The sequence below is a fragment of the Triticum aestivum genome, chromosome 7A (assembly GCF_018294505.1).
Source record: "Triticum aestivum cultivar Chinese Spring chromosome 7A, IWGSC CS RefSeq v2.1, whole genome shotgun sequence".
Lineage (NCBI taxonomy): Eukaryota > Viridiplantae > Streptophyta > Magnoliopsida > Poales > Poaceae > Triticum > Triticum aestivum.
The window spans coordinates 27,356,851-27,378,998 of record NC_057812.1 but is presented as its reverse complement, the minus strand read 5'-3'; the positions used below and the strand labels follow the sequence as shown (position 1 = coordinate 27,378,998).

Sequence of the window (22,148 nt, the reverse complement as noted above, 5' to 3'; positions counted from 1 at the left end):
AATGAAGTGAAGTGGATGTATCGATCGAGGTAAGACAACCTCGAAGATGAATGCGTTGACGACAAAACATTCATTTTCATGTTGAGTTCGAGCGAGTGTCGCGGTCGAATGTTTTGTCGTCTCTTTTAGATATGGCCCATGAGTAAGCCGCTGCGAGGGCAGCTAGAACATTATCTCAAGGAAGATACGTTTCAGACTAACCACGCACCAATTCCTAGGCATTTTTTATGAAGTTTTCAGTGAGAAATTTGTGTTCCTCGCAGCAGATAAACATGTTCAATGCCCGCCGATGAACCAAGATATTATTTTCCTAACTCAGACAATGTTTCCTGCAAAAAAAACTGAAACAATGTTTTGAAACTAGCAAAATGTCAAAGTATCCCTCCACCACGGATAAAGCACCATAAGAATATGAAAACAAAACAATCTTCAGATGGAGACACAACCGACAAATACTAGCTCCATCCCAAAATATTTTAGGACGGGGGTAGTGTTTAATACACCACGTATGCTCCAGAAAAAAGCGAGTTGTCCACATATCGAAGGCCGCCGAACCATCCACGAATGGAGTTGCTTAGCCTAGAGCAAGAATGAGTACCAACCCCCATCGTCATGGGATATTCTTATAACGACCACCCCAGTACACCATTTAACCAAGGGAACTACATAATTTGAGATTTTTTTTATGAAATACCCTATATTTAACGAACTTGTTGGCACAATGTGGTATTTTCCAAGAAACGGTCCCCAAACTGACAAGAAAGGCACACCCATCAGGCTGGCGATGTATTCCATGGGCACTACATTCATAAAATACACAACAACTAGTGATGGGGTGGATTATAAAAGGAAAGGAAAAAAATATGTAATGCTTGGCCACCAAAGCCAAACAACGAGTCGTCTTGATCCCCGCTCGGTCAGGACACAGATGCAAGAACGTGACGGCTAGGGCTAGGGTTAGGGTTAGGATCCCCGCTCAGTAATGTTTGGCCAATCAAGCCAAATCAATGAGTCATCCCGATCAGTCTCAACCGCTCCATCATGCGATCAATGCAAGATCCATGACGGCCAGTGCTAGGGTTAGGATGATGTGCTAGCGTTTCGAAGATGACTAAAGCGACGATGACAAGCAATGAAGTGAATGGGAATGTACCGGCCTTGACCAAAACGACCTCGGAGGCTCATATGTTGGCGACAAAAGCATTCGACCACGATGACAAAAGCATTACAACCCGCTCTCCGAGCCCATGAGTTTCTTGACTAACCATGCACAAATTCGTAGGCCTTTCCGTGAAGTTATCGGTGAAACATTTCGGTTCCGCGCAACAGATAAACATGTGCAATGCCCATCAATCAACCAAGACATTTTTTTTTTTGAGAAAAGCTAATGCATAGTTTTTGTTTGATAAGACCCTGCCATTGTGTATATGTTTTGTTTCTCGTTGTTGTTGTTGGTACCAAAACGCCTACCAGTCCTATGATCACGTCGCCTCCCTCCACAAACATGTGAGCCACAATAATCAGCCAAAGCGACCCCTACGATGGTCGGCCCAGCCTAGCCTAGCACACCATAATTATCACCTTATTAAGCACAAAATAATAATAATAATCGTACGATACTAGTCAAACTCAAACAGCCGGCCCCACCCTCCTTCTCCCCCCTCGCAAAGCAACCGCCCCAGAAAGCAAGCGACCCGACCCCGCGTGCGCGTAGCGAATTCGCCCCTGGGCAAATGATGTGCAGCAGTCGGCCCGAGAAGGAAAAAGGGCGGAAAGCTACACGCACCCGCCTCCTTGCACCCGCGCTGACACGCGGGGCCGGGAAGCTTCCCGGCCCGCAGGTCAGTTGGCTGAGGCGGCGTGCACGTAGCCCTCCTCCCAGCTGAAAAGAAACCCCCCGTTTATTTCGCGCACCAGCTCGCGGCCAGCCGTAAAGCGACCCACGCCGCTGACGCGTGGGCCTGCGGGTTCTTTCTGGGCCCACGGCGCGCGACCCGCGCTCGCGCTCGTGGCTTTCCGCTCGGAGCACACGGTCCCGTCGCACCCACCCACCGTCCGCGCCGCTGACGGAGCGGCCCCACCTGGCCCGCGTGCCGCGCGGTGTGCGCCGGCCCGCGTGCGCGCAGCGCGGGCCGACCTCCCCGATCCCGGTCGCGCGTCCCCACCACCCGGCCAATCGCGGGCGGCCACGTGGGAGTGGCCACCGTTGGATCCGGATCGGAGGGCTGGGATGGCGCGGGTGGGCCCCGCGCGACCCGTCAATGGCGGTCACCACGGCCCCGGCCCCGGTCGCACCCCCCGCGAATCTATTTAACCCGGCCGCCCTCGCCCGCCCGCCGGCGACGCCGCCGCCCGCACGCAGCCACCAGAAGCGGAGGAGAAGAAATAAGAACCACGCTAGAATAAAAAGGGGAAAGCAAACGCCAGAATAATATCCCGAGCACGAGACCAACGAGCGGCAGCGTCGCGGAGGAGGACGAACAGCGGCCGGCCACGACCGCGCCGCCGGCGAGCTCGCTCCCGAGGTGAGGATTTCTCCGCACCGCACTCGGTTGGTGATATCTGCGCTGCTGGTAGTACTAGTAGATTGGTTCGACTCATGGCCCGGCCTCAATCCGCACGGCTGCTTCGAGGGGATTCGCGCCCGCGCGCGTTCTTGATGCGGCGGGGGCGAACAGGGGGGATTCTCCGCCGTGGAGACGGCCCAATGCGGCGGCGCCGGGAATTTGGGGCGGAAAAAAAAATCCTCTTCTTGCGCTAGGAAAGGTGTAGAGCCCACCAAAAGCGAGAGCTGGAAAGAGCGTCGAATTTCTCCGAACCCACAAATTCTCTGGATCTTGAGAGGAATACTGCCTCTGATGTTGCTTGAGTTGTTGGGGAGCTCTCAAAGTTTTGCCTTCTCTTTCTCTACCTGTGTAGGTCGGCAGTAGCATCGGTTTGCCTGCAGCTTTTGTACTACGAGCTGGTGTGGAGTTAGTTAGGGGCGAGCTCTGTCATGGCACAATGCGGCGTGGAACCGATTTTGGGGAACCATCAGGGCGAAATAATCAATCACCTCTAAGAAAGCCGCGGCACAAGTTAACGCGCAGTATCCAATTTGTGTTGTTGCAGAAATTTGCTCACCCCCCTTCAATGAATCTTTGAATTCCCCTGTGACTGATGACCACCTTAAAATACAATTCATCTCCTTTTTGTATTTTTTTTTGTCTTTTTCTTGGTGAGGTAGATCTTCTTATTCCCATTACTTTGACCTCCTCTCCAGCTTCTTAGGTTAGGCGGTCTATCTGCTGTGCCCTGTTTTTGTTAGGTTTTGAAGCAGTTTTTGTTTATCATCAGGGTTTCTTGTTTTAGTTGCAGTCCTCCATAGTCTGTAATTAAATATTCCAAACCAAGTGGCAGTTGATGATGCAAGGTTGTATTTTTTCTTCTAACTGAATTTTTTTTAGGGTATCTTCTAACTGAATTAGGTGGGTTTGTGTACCTGTGATTTTCTTTTACGTTACATTAGAGGGAGCCACGCCACTGACACGTGGGCCCACGGGTTCTCTCTTGTTCGGTCCGTGTCGCGCGAGCTCATGTAGCTTCCTCCCTTGGAGTTACCGACATCTGGGCCCCACCTGGCGTGGGGTGTGGCGATTTCGAGAAAGAAATTAACCAATTTTTGGGAACCAGCAGGGGAAAATAAATCAATCACCTCTAAGAGAGCTGCGGCAGAAGTTAACACTCGTATCCAAATTGTGTTATTGTGGAATATTTCACTGTAACCGATGACCACCTTAAAAAATGACAGCTTGTTTCTGCATTGAAGGATACAATTTGTCTCCTTTCTGTATTTTTTTTCTTTTCCTTGGCGAGTTAAATCTTTTTATTCATTACATTGACCTTCTCTTCCAGTTTCTGAGGTTAGGCAGTCTATCTGCTGTGTCCTCTTTTAGTTAGGTTTTGAAGCAGTTTTTGTTTATCATCAGGGTTTCTTGTTTTAGTCGCAGTCCTTCATAGTCTTCTGTAGTTAAATATCCAAACAAAGTGGCAGGTGATCATGCAAGATTGTATTTTCTTCTAATTGAACTAGGTGTGTTTGTGTTCCTGTGATTTTCTCTTACCTTCTCTTTTTTACTGTTTGGTTTGTGATATCTTGCAAGCTTGCATGAGACTGTACATCGCTCAACTTTTCTCACTACCAGCTCCCTTTGTCTTGTGCTTTCCTTTTGTCAGGGTGAATAGAAAGCAACTCTCTTTGCTGTTAGGAACTTGATCATGCGAGCGTGTAGTTGCAATTTGCATTGATTGTATTATGTGCTAGTTAGTAATTCAAATGAAATATCCTGTCTCGGTCAACTTCTCTTGCCCTGTTTCCTCTCTATTTGTGTTCTTTCTGGCTTCTTTTACGTTGGCCATATAACCTGTATTCTTTTTGGAAGATAAGTCGATGTATGTATTTCATCTCTTAGATTGGATTAACACTTGCCTTTTGATGATGGCTATTTTTATCATTGATGTCCTGAAACGGGTCCTCCTAATTTTGAGACTTAGAAGTTAGTAACTTTGAATTATGCATCCTGGCTGTTGGTTCATAAGCTCATTGGCTGAGAAATTTTGTGGTGACTGTTTTCTTGATTTGCTTGCATTACTTCAAAATTACTGATAATTACACTTTGCAGTTTCCAGCGAAAGTATCCGAAGATCCTTGCTAGTTTCCAGGGACGTTCTAGCCCATTAAGCAAGATTCTTCAAGGTGATGGTTCAGTCTCAACCCTGCTGACCTCCATGTCCGGGGCCCCACGCTCCAACCTTGGACTTGTTCCCAGGGACATGAATGGTAGCCTTCCAGTTAGTACTACAAATTCCTCTGGGCCAAGCATTGGTGTTAGCTCTTTGGTGACCGATGGCAACTCATCACTTTCTGGAGGTGCCCAGTTTCAGCAAAGTACGAGCATGAATGCTGATTCATTCATGCGCCTTCCTGCCTCTCCGATGTCGTTTTCGTCCAATAACATTTCTGGCTCTTCAGTCATTGATGGCTCCATCATGCAGCAAAGTCCACCCCAAGAGCAGATGCAGAAGCGGAGAGCATGTAGTGTAACATCACAACCTGTGATTGATGCTGCCGCCGCATTTCATGCTCAAAAGAAGCCAAGAGTTGATATTCGGCAAGATGATATCTTGCAACAACAGTTGATTCAACAGCTGCTCCAAGGTCAGAGTTCTCTTCATCTCCAGGGCCAACATAACCCACAGCTTCAAGCCTTGATCCGGCAGCACAAACTGGCACAAATTCAGCAACAACAGCAGCATCAGTTATCGCAACAATTTCCTCAGCATCAACATTCTCAAGTTGGCATACCTCGGCAGCCACAGTTGAGGCCGCCGCCAGCACAGCCTGGAATTGAGCTAGCTGGACCTGTTAGGACTCCCGTTGAGAGTGGGCTTTGTTCTCGAAGGTTAATGCAATATTTGTATCACAAGCGTTACCGGCCAGATGTGAGTTTCTGTATTTTCATACATTTATTACAAGGTACACAACAATGGAAGTACAATTTACTCAAAATTTTCTTGTAGAATAATCCCATAACATACTGGAGGAAGCTCATTGATGAATATTTTGCACCACGATCAAGAGAGAGATGGTGTGTGTCATCATATGAAAAACCAGGGAATACCTCAGCTGCTATTCCACAGACATCCCCGGTTAGTAAAAATTTCATATCTGAAATTATGTTGAATAAATGTTTATATAGTATCATACACCATCTTTTTAAAGTTCTGCTAGGATTATTCAACAATCAACACTGTTTATTATCAATTACCTTTGATGGCAGTGAGAAACATAATTTGTATGTGTAGCCTCTTGAGGAAATATTTGTTGTTTTAGCCTGCACTAGTTATTTTAATTGAAACTTTGAAACCGTCCTGCAATGGCTATTTTAATTGTATATATCTATTTTGTGTAATAAACCCAATGATAGCTGATAAAGCTGATTCTTTGTCTGCTCTGCATGCATGGTCGATATCCAGGGTACTTATTCCTTGATGTTGTATAAGATCTATGAAATTTCACACTCCTATTCTTTCCTTGTTACAGGGTACATGGCGTTGTGATATTTGTAATACACATTCGGGGAAAGGATATGGTAAAATGTTATATCCTTGATTGTTTGCACATTTCCCTTCAAGATTGCTCACTGAGTATGAATGCTCATTTGTTTGTGCTTATTCTGTTATTCCTCTATTTGCCAAGTTCAATATTTTTGTACATGTCTTGTGCTTTACAGAAGACAATCAACAGTATTACTTTCTAAGGAAGCCATTAAACCATTAAGCATCAAGAGTGCAAATAAATGTAGCTTTACGGAATTCTAAGGAAGCCATTAAACCATTAAGCATCAAGAGTGCAAATAAATGTAGCTTTACAGAATTCTAAGGAAGCCATTAAGTATCAAGAGTGCAAATAAAAGTATCTTGTGAATTTGTTAACTCTCTGGAGCAGTACTCAATACCTTATCATAATAGTGTGTTACTGTCATGAATGAAGAATAGCCTCATAGTGTTGGCATTTTATTTCTTCCACAGCAAAGCCTTCTTTCTGTTATCATGCGCTTTGCCCCTCCTGTTTTTTAGATGAACACCTTGACTGCCTGTTTTTGGGACTCTTTCTGTTTTGCCTCTTCATTGTGCAATTCTCATAAATAGGATTTTAAGTTCTCCTCTGCAATTTAATATCAATATGTATTATTTTTGAGCTCACCCAATTTCCCCCCTTTCTCTTATCTACTATACAGAGGCTACCTCTGAAATACTTCCTAGACTCTGTCAAATTAGATTTGACCACGGTGTTAAGGATGAATATCTATTCCTTGACATGCCGAACGAGTTCCGGTTGCCCAACGGACTGCTGCTCCTGGAGCATACTAAAGTTGTTCAGAAGAGCATCTACGATCACCAACATGTCACACATGAGGGACAACTGAGAATAATATTCACTCCAGAACTAAAGGTATGTTCCTAGTTGTAGTAGCTAGCCCATACCAGAGCACCTTTTGGGTGTCCTTTCTTGAACATTTGTGGATTTGTGGATATCTCGAAATGTGAATCATTCTTATGTGCTGAATTGCATATGCAGATTATGTCCTGGGAGTTTTGTTCACGGAAACACGACGAGTATGTCACTCGCAAGTTTTTAACAGAGCAGGTAAAGCTCTTAGACCAGTATGGGATTCCTGTTCCATCTCCAATTTGATTAACCTTTGGTTCAAAGGCATATGGTTGAGCTGTCGCCTACATATACACAGTGTGATTTGATGCCTGGCATCTTGTAGTTTTGTGTTTATGACGTAAATCTAATGGGCATTGCTTCTCCTGGGTGATTGGGGTGTGAAAAGACCAGATCCCTCCCACGGTTACTATGTTCATCACCCATTTGCTTATAACTGTCTACTCAACTAAGTTACAGATAGCTGCAGGCGGAAACACCAAAGACGATTAAATTATACTCCACCTTTAGAGTAGGCCATAATTCATTGCAATCCTCATGTTTGCCATAGCACCTTCCAAAATTACTTGCTACAAGTAGGGACATCTCTAAACCATCTCTGCCATCTTGTTTTGTGGTTCTAAATCACTATGATTATTTTATGGTTTTGCAATTTGAAAGCTTCCTGTCTTTTTCATAAATTTTTCTTCCAAATGGATTTATTTTTTACTTTGTAGGAAGTGGTAAAGCACAGGCATTCAACCAGTCCACATAATTATAAATCTTAATCTGTGGCTTTGTGAGATGTGCTTTAACTTTAGTACCCTTCTATATATTTCTTATGCACCTGCTTTTTGTTTTTTCAGGTTACACATATGCTGCGTGCTACCCAGAGTTATCAAGCTACTGTCACTAAAAATGGACCTGCTGGCCTATCGAACGATGAGGCACAAAAGGCTTGCAACGAGTTAGTAAAACTAAAGTCACACAAATATGTAGTTGATTCTCTCTAGAGTTGAATTTCTGATATTCTAATCACTACATGTAAATTCTTTTTTTGTATGAAATTTATAGGTTTGCATCAGCATCACGTCAACTAGCGAAAAATATTGATCACCACAGCCTAAATGAACATGGTCTTTCTAAAAGATATGTTCGCTGTTTGCAGGTAACTGGAGTTCCCTAAGTAGTATTTACCTTCCTATTTGTTCAATATTTTGTAGTCTTGATATTTTCCACATGGCGTGCATTATATGGTTTTATTCTGTATATGTGCATTATGGCACGTTGATTTCTTATGTCCTCTTGGCAGATATCAGAGGTGGTGAATCACATGAAGGATCTAATTGAGTTCAGCCACAAGAACAAGCTCGGCCCTATAGGTAGGAGCATGCACATACACCAATCGTCTTTAGTACCTACTAGGTGTTGTATTTAGTTTCCATAAAACAGTTTTGATTAGTGATTCTCATGAATATGGTAGAACTAAGCATAGCATTTTGGTTTCTTCCAAAAAGTTAAGCCATAATGCATGATCTATTGTATTACCTCCATACCAAAATATAAACATTTGTGTAGGCTAGCCTACAAACATGTTTATATTTTGGTACGGATTTAGTACTTCATAAGAAACATCTACATGAATAGAAACTATGTTCAAACTCCAGCTGAGCCAAAAACTCAGCTAATATCATGCAAATTTGGTTGTAATCCAATGTCTGAACTAGTGAGAGATGCGGACTGTGAGCTTGAACATGTACAAATTGGTTGTGATGCAAACAGTGTGGAGCTAAACATCGTATGCCACCTTTAGGGCTTCATCATATTTGCTGCTGATAACAGCAAATCATAACAACTGAAACATTTGTGATGATAGTGACCCTGCTTTGCCCATTGATCCGTGAGATAGTTTAAATGTTTACTATTTTGCCTGTTCATCTGCAGAGGGCCTGAAGAACTATCCCAAGCAAACTGCTGGACCAAAGCTCACGGTGCAGAATTTGCATGACTCAAAGGCAGTCAAAACAGAAATGAGCCCCCATGTGAATAACGAGGTTCCAGGTGTTGGAGCAATTAGTAATAATCCGCAGAATCCTGCAGCACAAAGCAATTACCAACATATGCTGAGAAGCTCAAGTGCAAATCAGGGTTTGCTGCAGCAGGAGGCATCACAGAATGCTGCGGCAATGAACAGTTACCAGAATATGTTCAGAAGCTCAAGCGCAAATCAGGGTTTGCTCCAGCAGGAGGCATCTCAGAATGCTGCTGCGCTAAATAATTACCAGAATATGCTTAGAGGCTCGAGCCCAAATCAAAGTTTGCTTCAGCAGGAGGCATCGAGTATCTTCAAAGGTCCTACAGCAGTGCACAGTGGCATTCAGCTGGAAGCATCTAGATCGTTCCGTGCGTCTCAGCTTGGGCAATTCCAGCATCCCATGTCATTCCAGCAAGGTATGCCCCAGCACCAGCATAACAGTTTCCAAGGCCTGGGTGCTAGTCCACAATTCCAGCAGCATGTGATCAATCAGCTGCTGCAAGAAGCCAAGAATACCAATAGTCGCGCTCTTGCTCATCATCATCATCAGCAGCAGCAGCAGCAACACCATCAGCAGCAGCAGCAACACCATCAGCAGCAGCAGCAACAACAGCAACAGCAGCAGCCGCAGCAGCAGCAACATCAACAGCCGCAGCAGCAGCAACATCAACAGCCGCAGCAGCAGCAACATCAACAGCCGCAGCAGCAGCAACATCAACAGCCGCAGCCGCAGCAGCAGTCTCCTAGCACTCCCAATGCAAATGGTGGTCTCACATCCGGAGCCGCGGTCACCAACAGCGCTGCTAGCGCAGAGCAGGCACAGCACATGAATAACGGCACAGCAAAGGGTGCCGCTCCGATGGGTATGACGGGGCCTAGTAATCTGATCAACAGCGGAGCTGGCATGGTCCAGCGAAGCAGCAGTTTCAAGTCAGTGAGCAGCAACCCGGCCGCTTCTGGCGGCAATGCGGCGGCGACCCCAAAGGCGGAGTCTGTGCACGACATGGACGACCTGGAACATCTCATCTCCCACGAACTCGTGGAGAGCGGGCTGTTCATGGGGGAGCAGCCGGGAGACGGCGGCTTCTCGTGGAACATCTGACATCATTGTCAACTAGAGTCTCGCTACTCTGAGAGCTGTGCTTGATGGTGATATCGCGGTAGATTATTAAAAGTTTTTCTTCTTTTTTCGAGCTCTTTTTCGCTGCCTGGAACAGTCTCTGGTGATCATAGATTGGTGAACCTTCAGTTATGTGAGAGTGAGTTGGTTTGGATAGCAGTGCAACCCAGTGTTATTAACTAGTATGGAATGACATGCTGTGGTTGTCATTTGTGCCAGTGTTATCTTCTTACCAGTGTTTGGCCTGCCATCTGTTCTTAAACCCATCATATATCCATGAGAGGTGTAGCAACTAGTATTGCAGAACTACACTACTACAGTAGTAGCAGGCATACTCATGACCATGGCATGAAAACCTTGATAATATTATAAGCTTGTGAAGCATCAGGACAACTTGTGCATGCCAAATATCACAGTGAGGACAGTATATTTTTTTCCAACTAAAAGCTGATGTGTTTCTTCTTCTGCCCATTCTCTTCTTTGAAAATGGAAGACTTTATTGCTTTTTTTTCTTCTTCTTTTGTGATTTGTGATATGGCATGCTAGGAGGAAGCACAAAAGACTTCATATTTAGCAGAAAGGACAGGTCTGTTTCACAAATGAAAAAAAAGCATGTGAAATAATCGTTTGTGAAGTTTACTGTGAATGAATTATAGTTATATATGATGTTATAGGTCGCTGTCAACATGAAAAATATATTATGTTTGAACCCTTATGATGCGATTTCCGTTATTACTTGACTGTAGTTGGTTATCCATTTCACAATCAGTTGTTTCTCCTTTATTTTGCAAGAAGGAGAAAAGCTCGCGTCTATGTCACAAAAATCATGTGTAACAGAAAATGTCAAAATCAAAAGCCGCGAATTCACAAAATAGCACGTATCTACCATGCACCGGCAGAAACACACACGCACATGCACACAAAACTATGGGTTTCTTGCAAAAAACGAGAAGAAGCAAAGTTACTAGGGAAATGCTTTGATCCATGCGTTGTCACGCACGCTAGCACACAGTCCGTTATTTCCCTTGCCTATCATGTGCCCTTTACCTTTTCTTGCAACAGCAGCGGTGTTGCAAATCATAGCGGCAGACGACCACTACAACTTAGACAAGCTATGCAACATCAGCTCTGTTGTAAAAAAAGAAAAACTGCAACCAAATCTCTGTTGGAAAACAATCTACGGCAAGAACTCTGTTGCAAAAAAATAAATCCCGCAACACAACCTATTTGCAAAAAAAATATTCTGCAACTTTACCTTTGTTGCAAATGTTTCTGCAACAAAACCTTTGTTGTGAAGTAGTGGGAGACGTTGAGCCACTGAATTGTGCGACTCGCGAGGCGGCGGATCTTTTGAAAAAACCCGCCGGCCGACGCGTAGCGGCCCCCAAGTTATTATGAGAAAAGAGCAATATTTGTTTTATCCTTTGATTGAAGAAATACAGAGAGGTCACAGCTTGTTGGGCCTGAATTTACCCGGCCGTGTCCAGCAAGGCCCGCAATAGGCGCACATGGACATGGGCTCCCAGTAGCCAGGCCAGGAGATACAGATGCGAGCTGCCTCAAAAAGTAAAAAAAGAAAAGAAAAAAAAAAGACGCGAGCTGCCTCGTCCTCTTCTTACTCGACCCCCAAATCTGACACAGCGCCGGCCACCCCGCCGGAATCCGGCTCCACCAGTCGGCCCCCTCCAAGCCGCGGTTCACTCGCCGATCCATTGCGGTGAAGCCGGCAGCTGGAGCGGGATACGGCAGCGGAGGTCGCCGGGGACAGGAGACGACGAGGGGGATGGAGGCCGCCGTACTGGATCCCCTCGGTGGCCACGCGCGACCTGCGGAGCGACGGGAGGCGCCGGCGTCGACCGTGCACTGTGGTAGGAGGATGCCGTGCTGCGGCTGGTACATGTTTAGTCCCATATCGCCAGTTTACCGGCGTTTCCGCCGTTTTGTGAAGCTCGACGTTGGCGAGGCTATCACCAAGTAGAGCAGCAGTAGAGAGTAGAGAGTACGAGTAGTGTGTACGGTAGAGGTATATAGGAGGGGTTCAAAATTTTCTTTTTCAGGAAGCTATTTTTGTTTGACAGCCACAGCCTAGAACAGATAACAGAGCAACTACACATAGTAGTGTGTACGGTAGAGGTATAGGATAGGATATGTGCGTACGGGGGGCTAGTTGTGTTACAGGGGCCCAGGAGCATTTGTGGATTTCTGGATGTTACACATGAGGGCCGAATGATGATAATTTTATCTGCTGATCGCATATGCAGAATATCTCCTGGGAGGGGAGGTCTGTTCTTCACGACGACATGATAAGTATAGTATATCACTCACAAGTTTCTAACAGAACCAGGTAGGAGTTCTTAGGCTTCGGCCAGTGCGCGTGCGCGTGCATCCTGTTTCAATTCCTATCCAATTTGATTCCTGGCATTTTCTAGTTAGGTTGTGTGTATTGGAGTACATGACATAAATCTAGCGGGCATTGCTGATCCTGGGTAAATTGCGGTGTGAAATAACCGGTGCCCCCTCTCATGGTTATTTTGTTTGTCATCCATTTGCTGATCTATGCGTTGAACTAAAGTTACAGATAGCCGCAGAAGCTGCAGATTGAGTACACCAGAGCCAATTAAATTGTAGGCCATAATCCCTCATGTTTACCGTAACACCACCTCCGTCCCTTTAAAGTCCTTTGCCGATGAGTGGGCCCATCTCTCCACGATCTCCACCGTCTTTTTCTGTGGTATAGTGCCCTAGCCTTGTTCTGATGCAGTATCACTAGATTTTGCAACCTTCTGTCTGTCTTTTGTTGCCATGTATGTTACTTGGATACAGTTTCTAACAATGTAGCTTCTGTTTGAACAAAAAAAAAATAGCATTCCATATCATCACAGCTAATTGTTTTCCACCAATTTTGATTCAGGCAATGGTGAAGATGCTGCTGCTGCAGATGATGACTCCTGGTGTGATGCTTCAGATTCTACAGGACATGATTCCAGCTTACACAGAGAATGGACCCACAGGCAGGACCAGTTTCATAAGGTACGTGAATATTTTGACTTCAATTTGATACAGAGTTTGTGTGATGTCATGAATCATGAATTTGTGTGATGTCCAAAAAGTTTGAAAGTAAGGCTTTTGGTTTCTTTGTAGATGGGCTATAGGGATGGTATAACAGAAGGGCAGAAGGATGCTGCCCAAGAGGGGTTCAACCTTGGGCATAGGCAGTCTGCGGATGTTGGATACAAGTGGGGTCTTGTTCGGGGGATTACTAGGTAAATTGCATTTCTGGTTGCGTGAATAACAGTTTTCTCGTATAAAGTTCCTCTTGTGTCATTCTCATTTATTATATTTTCGTTTTGTTGTCCTTCAAGCAGTGCATTTGCTAGTCTTTCCGACAGTCTTAAAGAAAAGTGGCTGCTCGACGCCCAGCGTAGAGGAAAACTTGAAGATTTGCACAACTTCGTGCAAGAAATTTCAGGACAGGGTGCTCTGCAGTTGTTTCACGAGAGTACTCTTAAGAATAATCTTCGACCAGAGGAGAGCAAGCTCCAAACAATTACAAAGGACCTTCTCCTGTTGTTGCACGAATGCCCAGATGTTCATGTTAGTGAAGAGTTGAAACGAGTTCCATAAGCAAGGTCATACATGAAATTGCAGGCACCACTGATTTTGAAGTCTGATAGAATCACCCACACCTAGTCTTCTGAAGGATGTAACAGTAAATTCTGTGATACTAAGATTTTCTTTATGGTGTCACCCTTTCTTTGCTAGAATCATATCTTTCTTCCTGAGTTTTGCATCTTCTTGTTATTCCTTTACCATGCTCTGGTTTACTTGAGCATTCCTGAGTATTGGTATTATATTGATTTGATCCATTGTGATGTTCTTGGGACAGTCTGGATACTTGTTACACTCAGTGCAGACATCACTAGATATTTTATTTTTGCTAATTAAGTTTTCAAACATTCTGGCATTTCGCAATACTGACAATTCGGTATCTACAGTTAAGAATGCAAATGCAGTAGTAGATATTTGATGAAACCTCTCATCTCATTTGTTTTTCATATAAAAAAAGGAGCAACTACCCATATTTTTTTTTCTGTTTGATTAACACTTGGTTCAAAGCTTAGCGCAGTGGTAAAGCTGCTGCCTTGTGACCATGAGGTCACGGGTTCAAGTCCTGGAAACAGCCTCTTACAGAAATGTAGGGAAAGGCTGCGTACAATAGACCCAAAGTGGTCGGACCCTTCCCCAGACCCTGCGCAAGCGGGAGCTACATGCACTGGGGATTAACACTTGGTTCAAAGGCTGCACATGGTTCTTTTAGCTGTTTACTACATATACACAGTGTGCTTTGATTCCTGGCATTTTCTAGTTAAGTTGTGTATATTGCTGATCATTGGCAATTGGGGTGTGTAACAACCAATCCCCCTCTGGTTGTTATTTTGTTTATCATCCATTTGCTGATCTATGCACTGAAACTGAAGTTACAGATAGCTTCAGTCTTCAGATGCAGAACACCAAAGCTGATTAAATTGTAGACCATAATTCATTGCAGTCCTCATGTTTACCATAGCACCTTCTTTCAAACTCACTTGCTGACAAGTGGGCCCATCTCTCCACAATCCCCACCGTCTTTTTTATTTCTGTGGTTCTAAAAATGTAGCTTTATTGTAGTTATGCCATAGCAACCCTGCTTTGTCCAGATGATCTGTTTATCCTTTGGTTAATATTTTGCCAAGTCAAACTTTAAATGTTTAATATTTTGCCTGTTCATCTGCAGAGGGCCTGAAGAACTATCCCAAGCAGACTGGATTTTCATGGAACATGTGACAGACTGTGTTATCGCCGACCTAAGTTTGACTCCAATGGCGGAGTCTGTACACGGCATGGACGATCTCGACCATCTCATCACCCATGAACTCTCAGAGAGCAGGCTGTTCATGCGTGGAACATGTGACAAACCACATTGGTGCCAACCTATGTTTGACTACTCCAAGAGTTATGATTGATTGGAAATTGCCATTAGATTACTACATGTTTTTCTTTTTCTTTCCTATATCTTGTTTCGCTGGAACATTCTAGTGATCATATATCGGTGAAACCTTCGGTTACCTTAGAGAGTGTGAGTTGGCTTTGATAGCAGTTCAACCCTGTAGTATTAACTTAACCTACAATGACATGCTGTGGTTTTTATTTGTGCTGCTGGAACTGATCTTAGACTGATGAAACATTCAGATACCTTTGTTATTATCATGTGTGACTTGAGTGGCCTGTCATCATAAGTAGTATCATATCCAAGAGAGGTGTAGCATCACAGCACCACAATAGCAGGTACAAACATGACAAGGACAGAAAAATATAAGTTTCTGAACCATCAGGACACTTGCACATGCCAAAAATTACAGTGGGGTAGACACCCTTTGGGACAGTAAACTAAAACTAAAAATCTATATTTTTTCCTTTTCTTTCCTTTTGACAGTGAAATCCAACTAAATATCTGCTTTTGAACTTAAACTAAAAAAAACCTGTTTTTTGTGTGCCTTTTCCTTCCTTTTGACAGTGAAATCAAACTAAAATTCTGTTTTTTTTATCTTTTCTTTCTTTTGTACTGAATGAGTAGGCGTAGCAAGCGAGCGCCGCGATGACGCGTCGCCGCCTTGTGAGCTTCGATTGGCTGCTGATGACATGCTAGGAGGGCCCAAACACTTCATACTTGCAAACTGGGCAGGTCTGTTTCACAAAACAGTTGAGCACATATCAGCAACTGCACTTTTGCACAAAGCCATGACTTTTTTCCAACCTTCGGCAAAAGGTGAAAAAAGAAGCAATTTTTAACACTCACCCTGTTGATCTTGAGCCAGTTGCTAATGCAACTTGCGTGGTAATTATGTTTGCAGGGCAGGGTTATGATGTTCTCCCGGTTTCTGAAAGCAGACAGGCACACAGTACAAGTGCTGCATCCATTGGTTGAAGAAACAGAGAGATTCATCAGTGACAAAGAGAGATTTACTGCCAAAAGATTAACTAATTTCCAGCAATACACTAGTGATTAATTATCATCAGTAAGGATTTCATATTTGATTGAGAAGGTTCTGGACTCACTCATCATGGTTTGTCTTCCTTGAGAAGAACCCTGATCCTGACCTGTACTTCCATGGCACCAAGTATGACAGGAGCTCATCAGATAAACCTCTGCTCTCATTTCCCACTGATTCCACCAGTTCCTGCCTTTCCTGGAATTTTTTTGCAGAAAAAAGGGACTGGAATCAGCAAACAAATTTTCTGACGAAACAACCAACCGCGGCATGCTATTTATTGACAAAGAAATCTCGCGTTCCAAACGGGGCCTTTACGGGTAACAGAAAAAGAAACTGTGGGACATTCATTGAAGACAAACCTCATATGTCATGTTGTCTGGATCAACATCGTCGTTGGTGTCGTCGTTGTCATCATCATCATCCTGCCTAGCAGTCTGCAAACCGGTCTTGGAATTTTTAGTTTGATGCAAGCTGCAGATAACTAGCTTAACAAGCAAGCAACTACAAATATTGGTTCCTATAATAAATCACCTCCTCTTCGTCGCCGCGGTCATCGTCATCATCGGTGTCAGATGGGGAAGGCACACAGCTTATATCTGAATTTAAGCCACACAAGACACCAATATATCAGATGATGATCAGCAAACATCATGTGCCTTGGCTGAACTGAATCAAAAGCATCGCGTACCGTCTTGTTCGTCGTCGTTGGGAGGCGTGTCCACATCCAGATCTTCCATCTCCTGCAGCATCCTGGCGTATTTGAGGTCAGCTGCGATCTGTTCATCTGAAGTTCCTGAGGTTTCTGCTGCTGTGCCACGGCTGCTCTCCCCATGGCAGCAATGCATGCTCCAGGATGCACCAGGGGCCCCTGTGCCGAAGGATTGGTGCAGGCCCTCCTAAGAAAACAAATGAGAACTGTTAATTAAAAAAAAGGTTTCAGTTGACCACAGAATTTTTCTTGAAAAGTGCAGATGCTAATATGAAGCGTACCTGGTGTTGAAGAACATCACCGATCACATACTCGAGGAAGTCATCGTGGTTGGCATCGTCCCCGGCGGTGCTGCTGTAGTGCACGGTGATCCTCCGAAAGGCGCCAGGCGGCCCGACGGTGGCCATGGCCGCCGGCGTCAGGCAGCAACCACCGGTTAGTTACCTACAACAACCTCCAGTGTTAGTTGGGATCAAAGATAGTTTCTGATTAAGAAGCAGGTTCATTCCAACCTCCTTGATGGAGCATGACAATTCTGCTTCCAAAAAAGGAAAGAAAAAGAATTCTCTGTCTCTTTCTTTAGAACAAGCAAAAGAAGTAGCAGTAATAATTTCTGAGGAGGATCTTTCGTTCGGAAGACCGAAGGCGCAGAGCGGAAGCGAAGCGCAGAGCTCCGTTGCGATGAAGAGGAGAAAAGGGAGGAAGGGGGAAGAATCATGAACAGGAGGATTGGTTGGAAGAGATGCTTACTTTTTTCTCCGTTTCTTCAGAGCCTGATGATGATCTCCCTTTCCTGCTCTTCTCCTGTGTTCTCTTCTCTTCTCCCAGCTGAGCTCTCACCTTCTCAAGGTTGGATGGTTGGGTGCTTTGTTAATGAGGGGGTGGTTGGTTGGTTAGCTGCCTCCAAAGTGCTTACTTATATATACGCGGACCGCCCGCTCTCGCCGTCTCTGTTTTTTCTAGAAAAAAGAGCTGTGGAGGAGGCCCCGACGGTATATAAATTTATGAACAAATTATAAATATATGCAAAGGGAGAGGCGCGGGAAATGTACAAAATGTGTAGAGGGAGAAAGAGGCTAGGCCTAAAGATAATCCTCCTGTCTCTGTTCACTGCATACCCCAACTGAACTAACTGTTGAGGAGCTTTCATCTCAGATTTTGTGATCTGCCTTTATTTTTTCTTCCTCCTTCCTTTCTTTTTACCTCTACATATGTTAACCACATTCTTTTTTATAAACATATGCACTAGGAATTCCTGGTATTTCCCATCAATGAAAAAACTAATTATAGATTAACACATGTATTAGGTCAGAAAGAGATCTGACTTAGGCCTGAAGATATCCTGTCCCTATCCTTCACAGGTGGCAAGCAAGAGGTTCACTGCATACTCCAACTGAACTAAATTATAGTGTTCAACTCAGGATTGTCTTGTTAACCAGTTGTTATGCATGATAATTGCGCTTAAGGTCATGCCGGTTCCAGTTGTGAACAGCTGCATGATCACAACTGGCTTATCCTGACCTCACTTCGATGACTTGGCACGGCTGCGTCATCAGGCGGGTCGTCGACGTCGCTGTTCGTTGCAGCACCGGCGTCGACTCCAAAGTCTCCTCTCCTGACTGTAATGATCATCATCCACCACATGCTGCTTAATTTTGAGGCTTTATTATTTGTTTAGTTTAGCGGTAGTTGTGGCTCCTGTTGTTGTTAACTAGACGCGTCACATGGGGCTGAATTCAGACAGAGATTTTATGCTCTTGGGATCATAATAAAAACCGCCTGTAGCTTCCTTGGAACTGCAAAATAATGGCAATAATGCAGACAACCCTCTGAATCTAGGAGCATGTTCATGGACCTGCATCTGACCACATATTTTTATCCTCTTATATGAGACAGTATAGAACAACACCGTAATATACGGTTCCTAATTACATGATTAGCTCCATCCAGGTCATGTGCAAACACACTTGGTTAAGAAGTTTGCTATGTTCAATGCTGATCTGCCACTGGGTGCTACAAGTGTATGGAGAATCTTGACAGGTTCAAACCAGAGACTGACATGATTATTAACACACATGATTAGGTAGCTATCCCTTTCGCGGCCCCTCCCTCGCCCAATCAGCACCGGTCTTATGTGGCTAAGAGCACCGACCACGCAACCGATTTCGACATCTCGTGTCAAAGAAATCTTTGTGGGACAGATTTTCTGAGCAGTGTTGATCTCAACTTCTCAAGTGTCGACACCGGAAGATTGGGTGCCAAGAAAAATGGCAAGGACTTGGGGCTCAGGGTCAACAGTTAAGTAATGGTGATGAGTGATGGAGGATGCCAATCTGATTCAGCTATGCTCCTAATACAAGTGGTAAGAGGCAAGATGTATGAGATCATAGCTACCTGCTGATGTGCATAGCCTAGTATTATATGGGCAGTGAGGATGTCAAGCTGATTAGGCTCCTTGTGTTCCTAGTTCAAGCTGAGAGAAAGCATGCAAGATCTGTGAGATCATGGGTAATGGCTGATGTATATACTACTATTATGTGGACACTGAGGATGTCAAGCTGATTCAGCTTCTTGTGTTCCTAATTCATGTTTTTTTTAGTGGTTTTCCAAATTCAAGTTGAGAGAAGCAAGATCTATGAGATCATAGCTGATAGGTGATTTATGTGGCCTACTATTATAAATGTGGACAGTCAGATGTCATATTCTATCATAAAATCAGGGGCCTCCAAGTCTTCCCCTTATCTCCTTCTCCCTCAATTTTTCATCAACACAGTCTATCTGATCTGGATCTGGTTTCAAAATGGCAGGTAAGTAGACAGCATTATCCCAGTATATATAGAGGAAGAACAGAACTTCTGTTCCACCCCGCCAAAAAGAAAAAAAAGACAGAACTTCTATTAGTGGCACAAGCAAAAAATAAAAGCAAAAACTGACGTAGGGAGGTGCATTTGCATTTGAAGTGAGTCGGATCCCGCGAGCGCGACGTATCGTATCGGGTGCCTTGCGATTCGCTGCCTCGGTTCCTACGTGATGTGAAAATGACCTGAATGTAATTTCTTCTTTCCGGTCACTTTTGCTTGTCTATCTGAATCCTCAGCATTGACCGGTGTGTGCTCTGGGTTCTGGACTGTGTCCTCTCCTGTCTATGCACAGTCAGTTCATTTTCAGTTGCTTATCGTGCCATCCTTGTTTTCAGGTGGCGAATTCGCCATTTCGAGGATGAAATGGAATGCACCTTTCTTGGGATGAACTTATCTTTGTTTGCGATCTTCCTGGTGGTCCAGATTCTACCAGCGGCTCCTCCTCCTCTTCTTCTTCTTCTTCTTTCTTCTACCTCCTGCTCCTGTTGCCTCCGCCGTCGTTTTCGCGTCGTCCCCGTGTCTGGATCAGGTGCGCCATGTGACATTATCGGCTACAGTGAACGCCCCCTAGCCAAACCATGTGTGTGTGTGGCTAACAAAGATCGCCGCCCACGCCTAGATCTCGACATCCCGCGTCGATTTCGACGTCGAGCAAGTCTCCGTGGCCGTCTGATGAGAAGATTGCTTTGGTGCCAAGAAAAGGCCAAAGACTTGGGGCCTAGGGTCAACCAACAGCAGTGTCATCTCTTCAGTGTTTTTCTTCTTCTTTTGAAATGGCCATCTCTTTCAGCGGTCATTAAAACACAGGACCCTCACACCGGCCATTTTGAAAAGACGCCACCAAATAATCCCATCATGGCCCTTTTCTGGTAACAAAGAAAAAGAAAAGGATACACTTGTGTATTACCGTCAGCACGTCGATCAAGTCACTTTTGCTTGTCTGAACTGTGAAAATGACCTTGGATGGATGAAATTTGTTCCCCCAGTCACTTTCGCCTGTCTGAACCCTCTGCATTGACCAGCGTGCTCCTGAATCTGGACTGTGTGCTACTGTCCGTGCACACTCAGTTTTAACCGTTCGTTCGAGGATGGAATATCTTTCTTGGCATGCATCTCTGCCTGGTGATCTTCTTTCTTCTTCCTCTCGCTCGTGTCTCCGGCATCGTTTCCGTGTCCGGATCAGGTGCACCATCTCCCAACTGGCTCCAGCGACCGCCCCCTAACCACGTGTGGCTGAGAAAGATCATTGGCCACGCCAGATCTCGACATCCTGCGTCGATCTCGACGCATTGTGGCCTTCTCATGACAAGTTTGGTTGGGTGCCAACTGCCAAGAAAGGCCCAAAAATTGGGGTCCAGGGTCAACCAACCGAGTGATGGAGGACACACAAGCTGGTTTATTCAGCTCATTGTGGCGTGTCCCTAGTTCATTCAGGTTGACAGGGACAAGACGTTGGAGCGCTACTATTTTGTGTCAGTTGGTGCAGATAATTACCATTTGTAGCTGTGTACACCCACAATTAGGCAGGGCTCCGGCCAATCACCTAGAGAAAATAGCCCACGGAGACAGTTTCTCCTTAACTTTCGTTATATCTGCCTGTTTAGAAGCTGGTTTTAGTTTTAACTTGGTTCTTTTCTCTGTTTTTCAGGGCATTGAACACTCTGCTTCCAGTTCTGGACCGTGCCCTCGCGCCGTGCACAATCAAGTTTCTCTTCTTCCTTTTTCGAGGTACAGCCAGGTTTATGTGCAATTATTTATCATGCCAGTCTTCTCAGGAGGTGTCCATTTAACAGCCATTCGATGTTATTTCTCTGCAATCTGCCACGCTAGATCCAGCGGACCGTCTTGCATACCATGCGTGACCAGGAACCGGCCACGCTGGATCTCGACATCTCGACGTCGAGAAAATCTTAGTGGCCGTCTTTTGAGAAGATTGCGCGCCACGGAAGAGGCCAAAGACTTGGGGTCAAGTCAACCAGGTGAGCAATGAAGGATGCCAAGCTGATTCAGCGCATTGTGTTGTTAATTCAGTTTGACAGGGACAAGAAGGCATTGTACCGTACCTATTTTGTGTTAGTTGGTGGGGATAACTTTTTGTCTGCCTAGTTGGATATGGTTTTGGCTTAGCTTAGCTCTGTTCTTGAGGATGGGGTGGTAACTTTCTCAGGTTAATCTGTGTAGCTCGCTCACCAAGAGTACTGTGCCTCAGAAAATAAATTCCTAATTGCAAAAATGATCTGAATGAAAGGAAATGTTATTCTCAATTTCACATGTATCTGAATGCTCGGCGTTGACAGGTGCCCTTGTGGAGTGTCCTGTCTGGACATACGTTCACACCTTGGGCAGAGAGCGACGCGGCGGCTTTCGATATCTAGACTGATGTACTTGTACTACACAACACGTAAAGGTGAGACTCTTTTT

The 22,148-nt window shown here is 44.8% G+C and overlaps 3 protein-coding genes and 1 long non-coding RNA gene across 10 annotated transcripts; 3 read left to right on the top strand and 1 right to left on the bottom strand.

Moving 5' to 3' along the window:
• The first annotated feature begins 2,291 nt into the window (after nt 1-2,291).
• LOC123148417 (probable transcriptional regulator SLK3) lies at nt 2,292-10,343 on the top strand. Its single transcript, XM_044567847.1, has 10 exons — nt 2,292-2,525; nt 4,662-5,481; nt 5,560-5,688; nt 6,083-6,131; nt 6,780-6,994; nt 7,121-7,189; nt 7,837-7,937; nt 8,045-8,138; nt 8,283-8,352; nt 8,915-10,343. Exons 2-10 carry the CDS (start codon nt 4,768-4,770, stop codon nt 10,105-10,107), a joined length of 2,634 nt encoding a protein of 877 aa, XP_044423782.1. The 5' UTR covers nt 2,292-2,525; nt 4,662-4,767; the 3' UTR covers nt 10,108-10,343.
• A 1,346-nt stretch (nt 10,344-11,689) lies between these two features.
• Nucleotides 11,690-15,353, top strand: LOC123148414 (uncharacterized). Of its 7 annotated transcripts, none has more exons than XM_044567845.1 (5): nt 11,690-11,993; nt 13,037-13,155; nt 13,267-13,388; nt 13,488-13,719; nt 14,900-15,353. In XM_044567845.1, the coding sequence occupies exons 1-5, from the start codon at nt 11,909-11,911 to the stop codon at nt 14,906-14,908; spliced, it is 567 nt and encodes a 188-aa protein (XP_044423780.1). In that variant the 5' UTR covers nt 11,690-11,908; the 3' UTR covers nt 14,909-15,353. The 7 variants fall into 7 exon arrangements, with proteins under 7 accessions (XP_044423780.1, XP_044423776.1, XP_044423778.1 ...); XM_044567841.1 differs by having other exon boundaries at nt 11,691-11,993; nt 13,488-13,754; XM_044567843.1 differs by having other exon boundaries at nt 11,691-11,993; nt 13,488-13,828.
• A 111-nt stretch (nt 15,354-15,464) lies between these two features.
• LOC123148413 (E3 ubiquitin ligase BIG BROTHER-related) lies at nt 15,465-17,746 on the bottom strand. Its single transcript, XM_044567839.1, has 8 exons — nt 17,617-17,746; nt 17,148-17,310; nt 16,846-17,053; nt 16,689-16,753; nt 16,517-16,591; nt 16,222-16,352; nt 15,962-16,073; nt 15,465-15,849 (listed from the first exon to the last, which is right to left on the bottom strand). The coding sequence occupies exons 2-8, from the start codon at nt 17,271-17,273 to the stop codon at nt 15,808-15,810; spliced, it is 759 nt and encodes a 252-aa protein (XP_044423774.1). The 5' UTR covers nt 17,274-17,310; nt 17,617-17,746; the 3' UTR covers nt 15,465-15,807.
• On the top strand, nt 17,168-21,984 carry LOC123148415 (uncharacterized). Its single transcript, XR_006473820.1, has 3 exons — nt 17,168-17,301; nt 21,376-21,455; nt 21,558-21,984. It is a non-coding gene; the product is annotated as an uncharacterized lncRNA (long non-coding RNA).
• The last annotated feature ends 164 nt before the right edge of the window (nt 21,985-22,148 follow it).

Excerpts from the sequence above, each read along its gene's own strand:
- LOC123148414 (XM_044567841.1), top strand. The coding sequence starts at position 11,909 with ATGGAGGCCGCCGTACTGGATCCCCTCGGTGGCCACGCGCGACCTGCG. Across the intron at positions 11,994-13,036 it reads GGCGTCGACCGTGCACTGTG|GCAATGGTGAAGATGCTGCT; the intron begins GTAGGAGGATGC and ends ATTTTGATTCAG. Across the intron at positions 13,156-13,266 it reads GGCAGGACCAGTTTCATAAG|ATGGGCTATAGGGATGGTAT; the intron begins GTACGTGAATAT and ends GTTTCTTTGTAG.
- LOC123148413 (XM_044567839.1), bottom strand. The coding sequence starts at position 17,273 with ATGGCCACCGTCGGGCCGCCTGGCGCCTTTCGGAGGATCACCGTGCAC. Across the intron at positions 17,054-17,147 it reads GTGATGTTCTTCAACACCAG|GAGGGCCTGCACCAATCCTT; the intron begins GTACGCTTCATA and ends TTGTTTTCTTAG. Across the intron at positions 15,850-15,961 it reads ACTGGCTCAAGATCAACAGG|ACCTGCCCAGTTTGCAAGTA; the intron begins GTGAGTGTTAAA and ends TTTGTGAAACAG.
- LOC123148417 (XM_044567847.1), top strand. The coding sequence starts at position 4,768 with ATGTCCGGGGCCCCACGCTCCAACCTTGGACTTGTTCCCAGGGACATG. Across the intron at positions 5,482-5,559 it reads ACAAGCGTTACCGGCCAGAT|AATAATCCCATAACATACTG; the intron begins GTGAGTTTCTGT and ends ATTTTCTTGTAG. Across the intron at positions 7,938-8,044 it reads GCACAAAAGGCTTGCAACGA|GTTTGCATCAGCATCACGTC; the intron begins GTTAGTAAAACT and ends TGAAATTTATAG.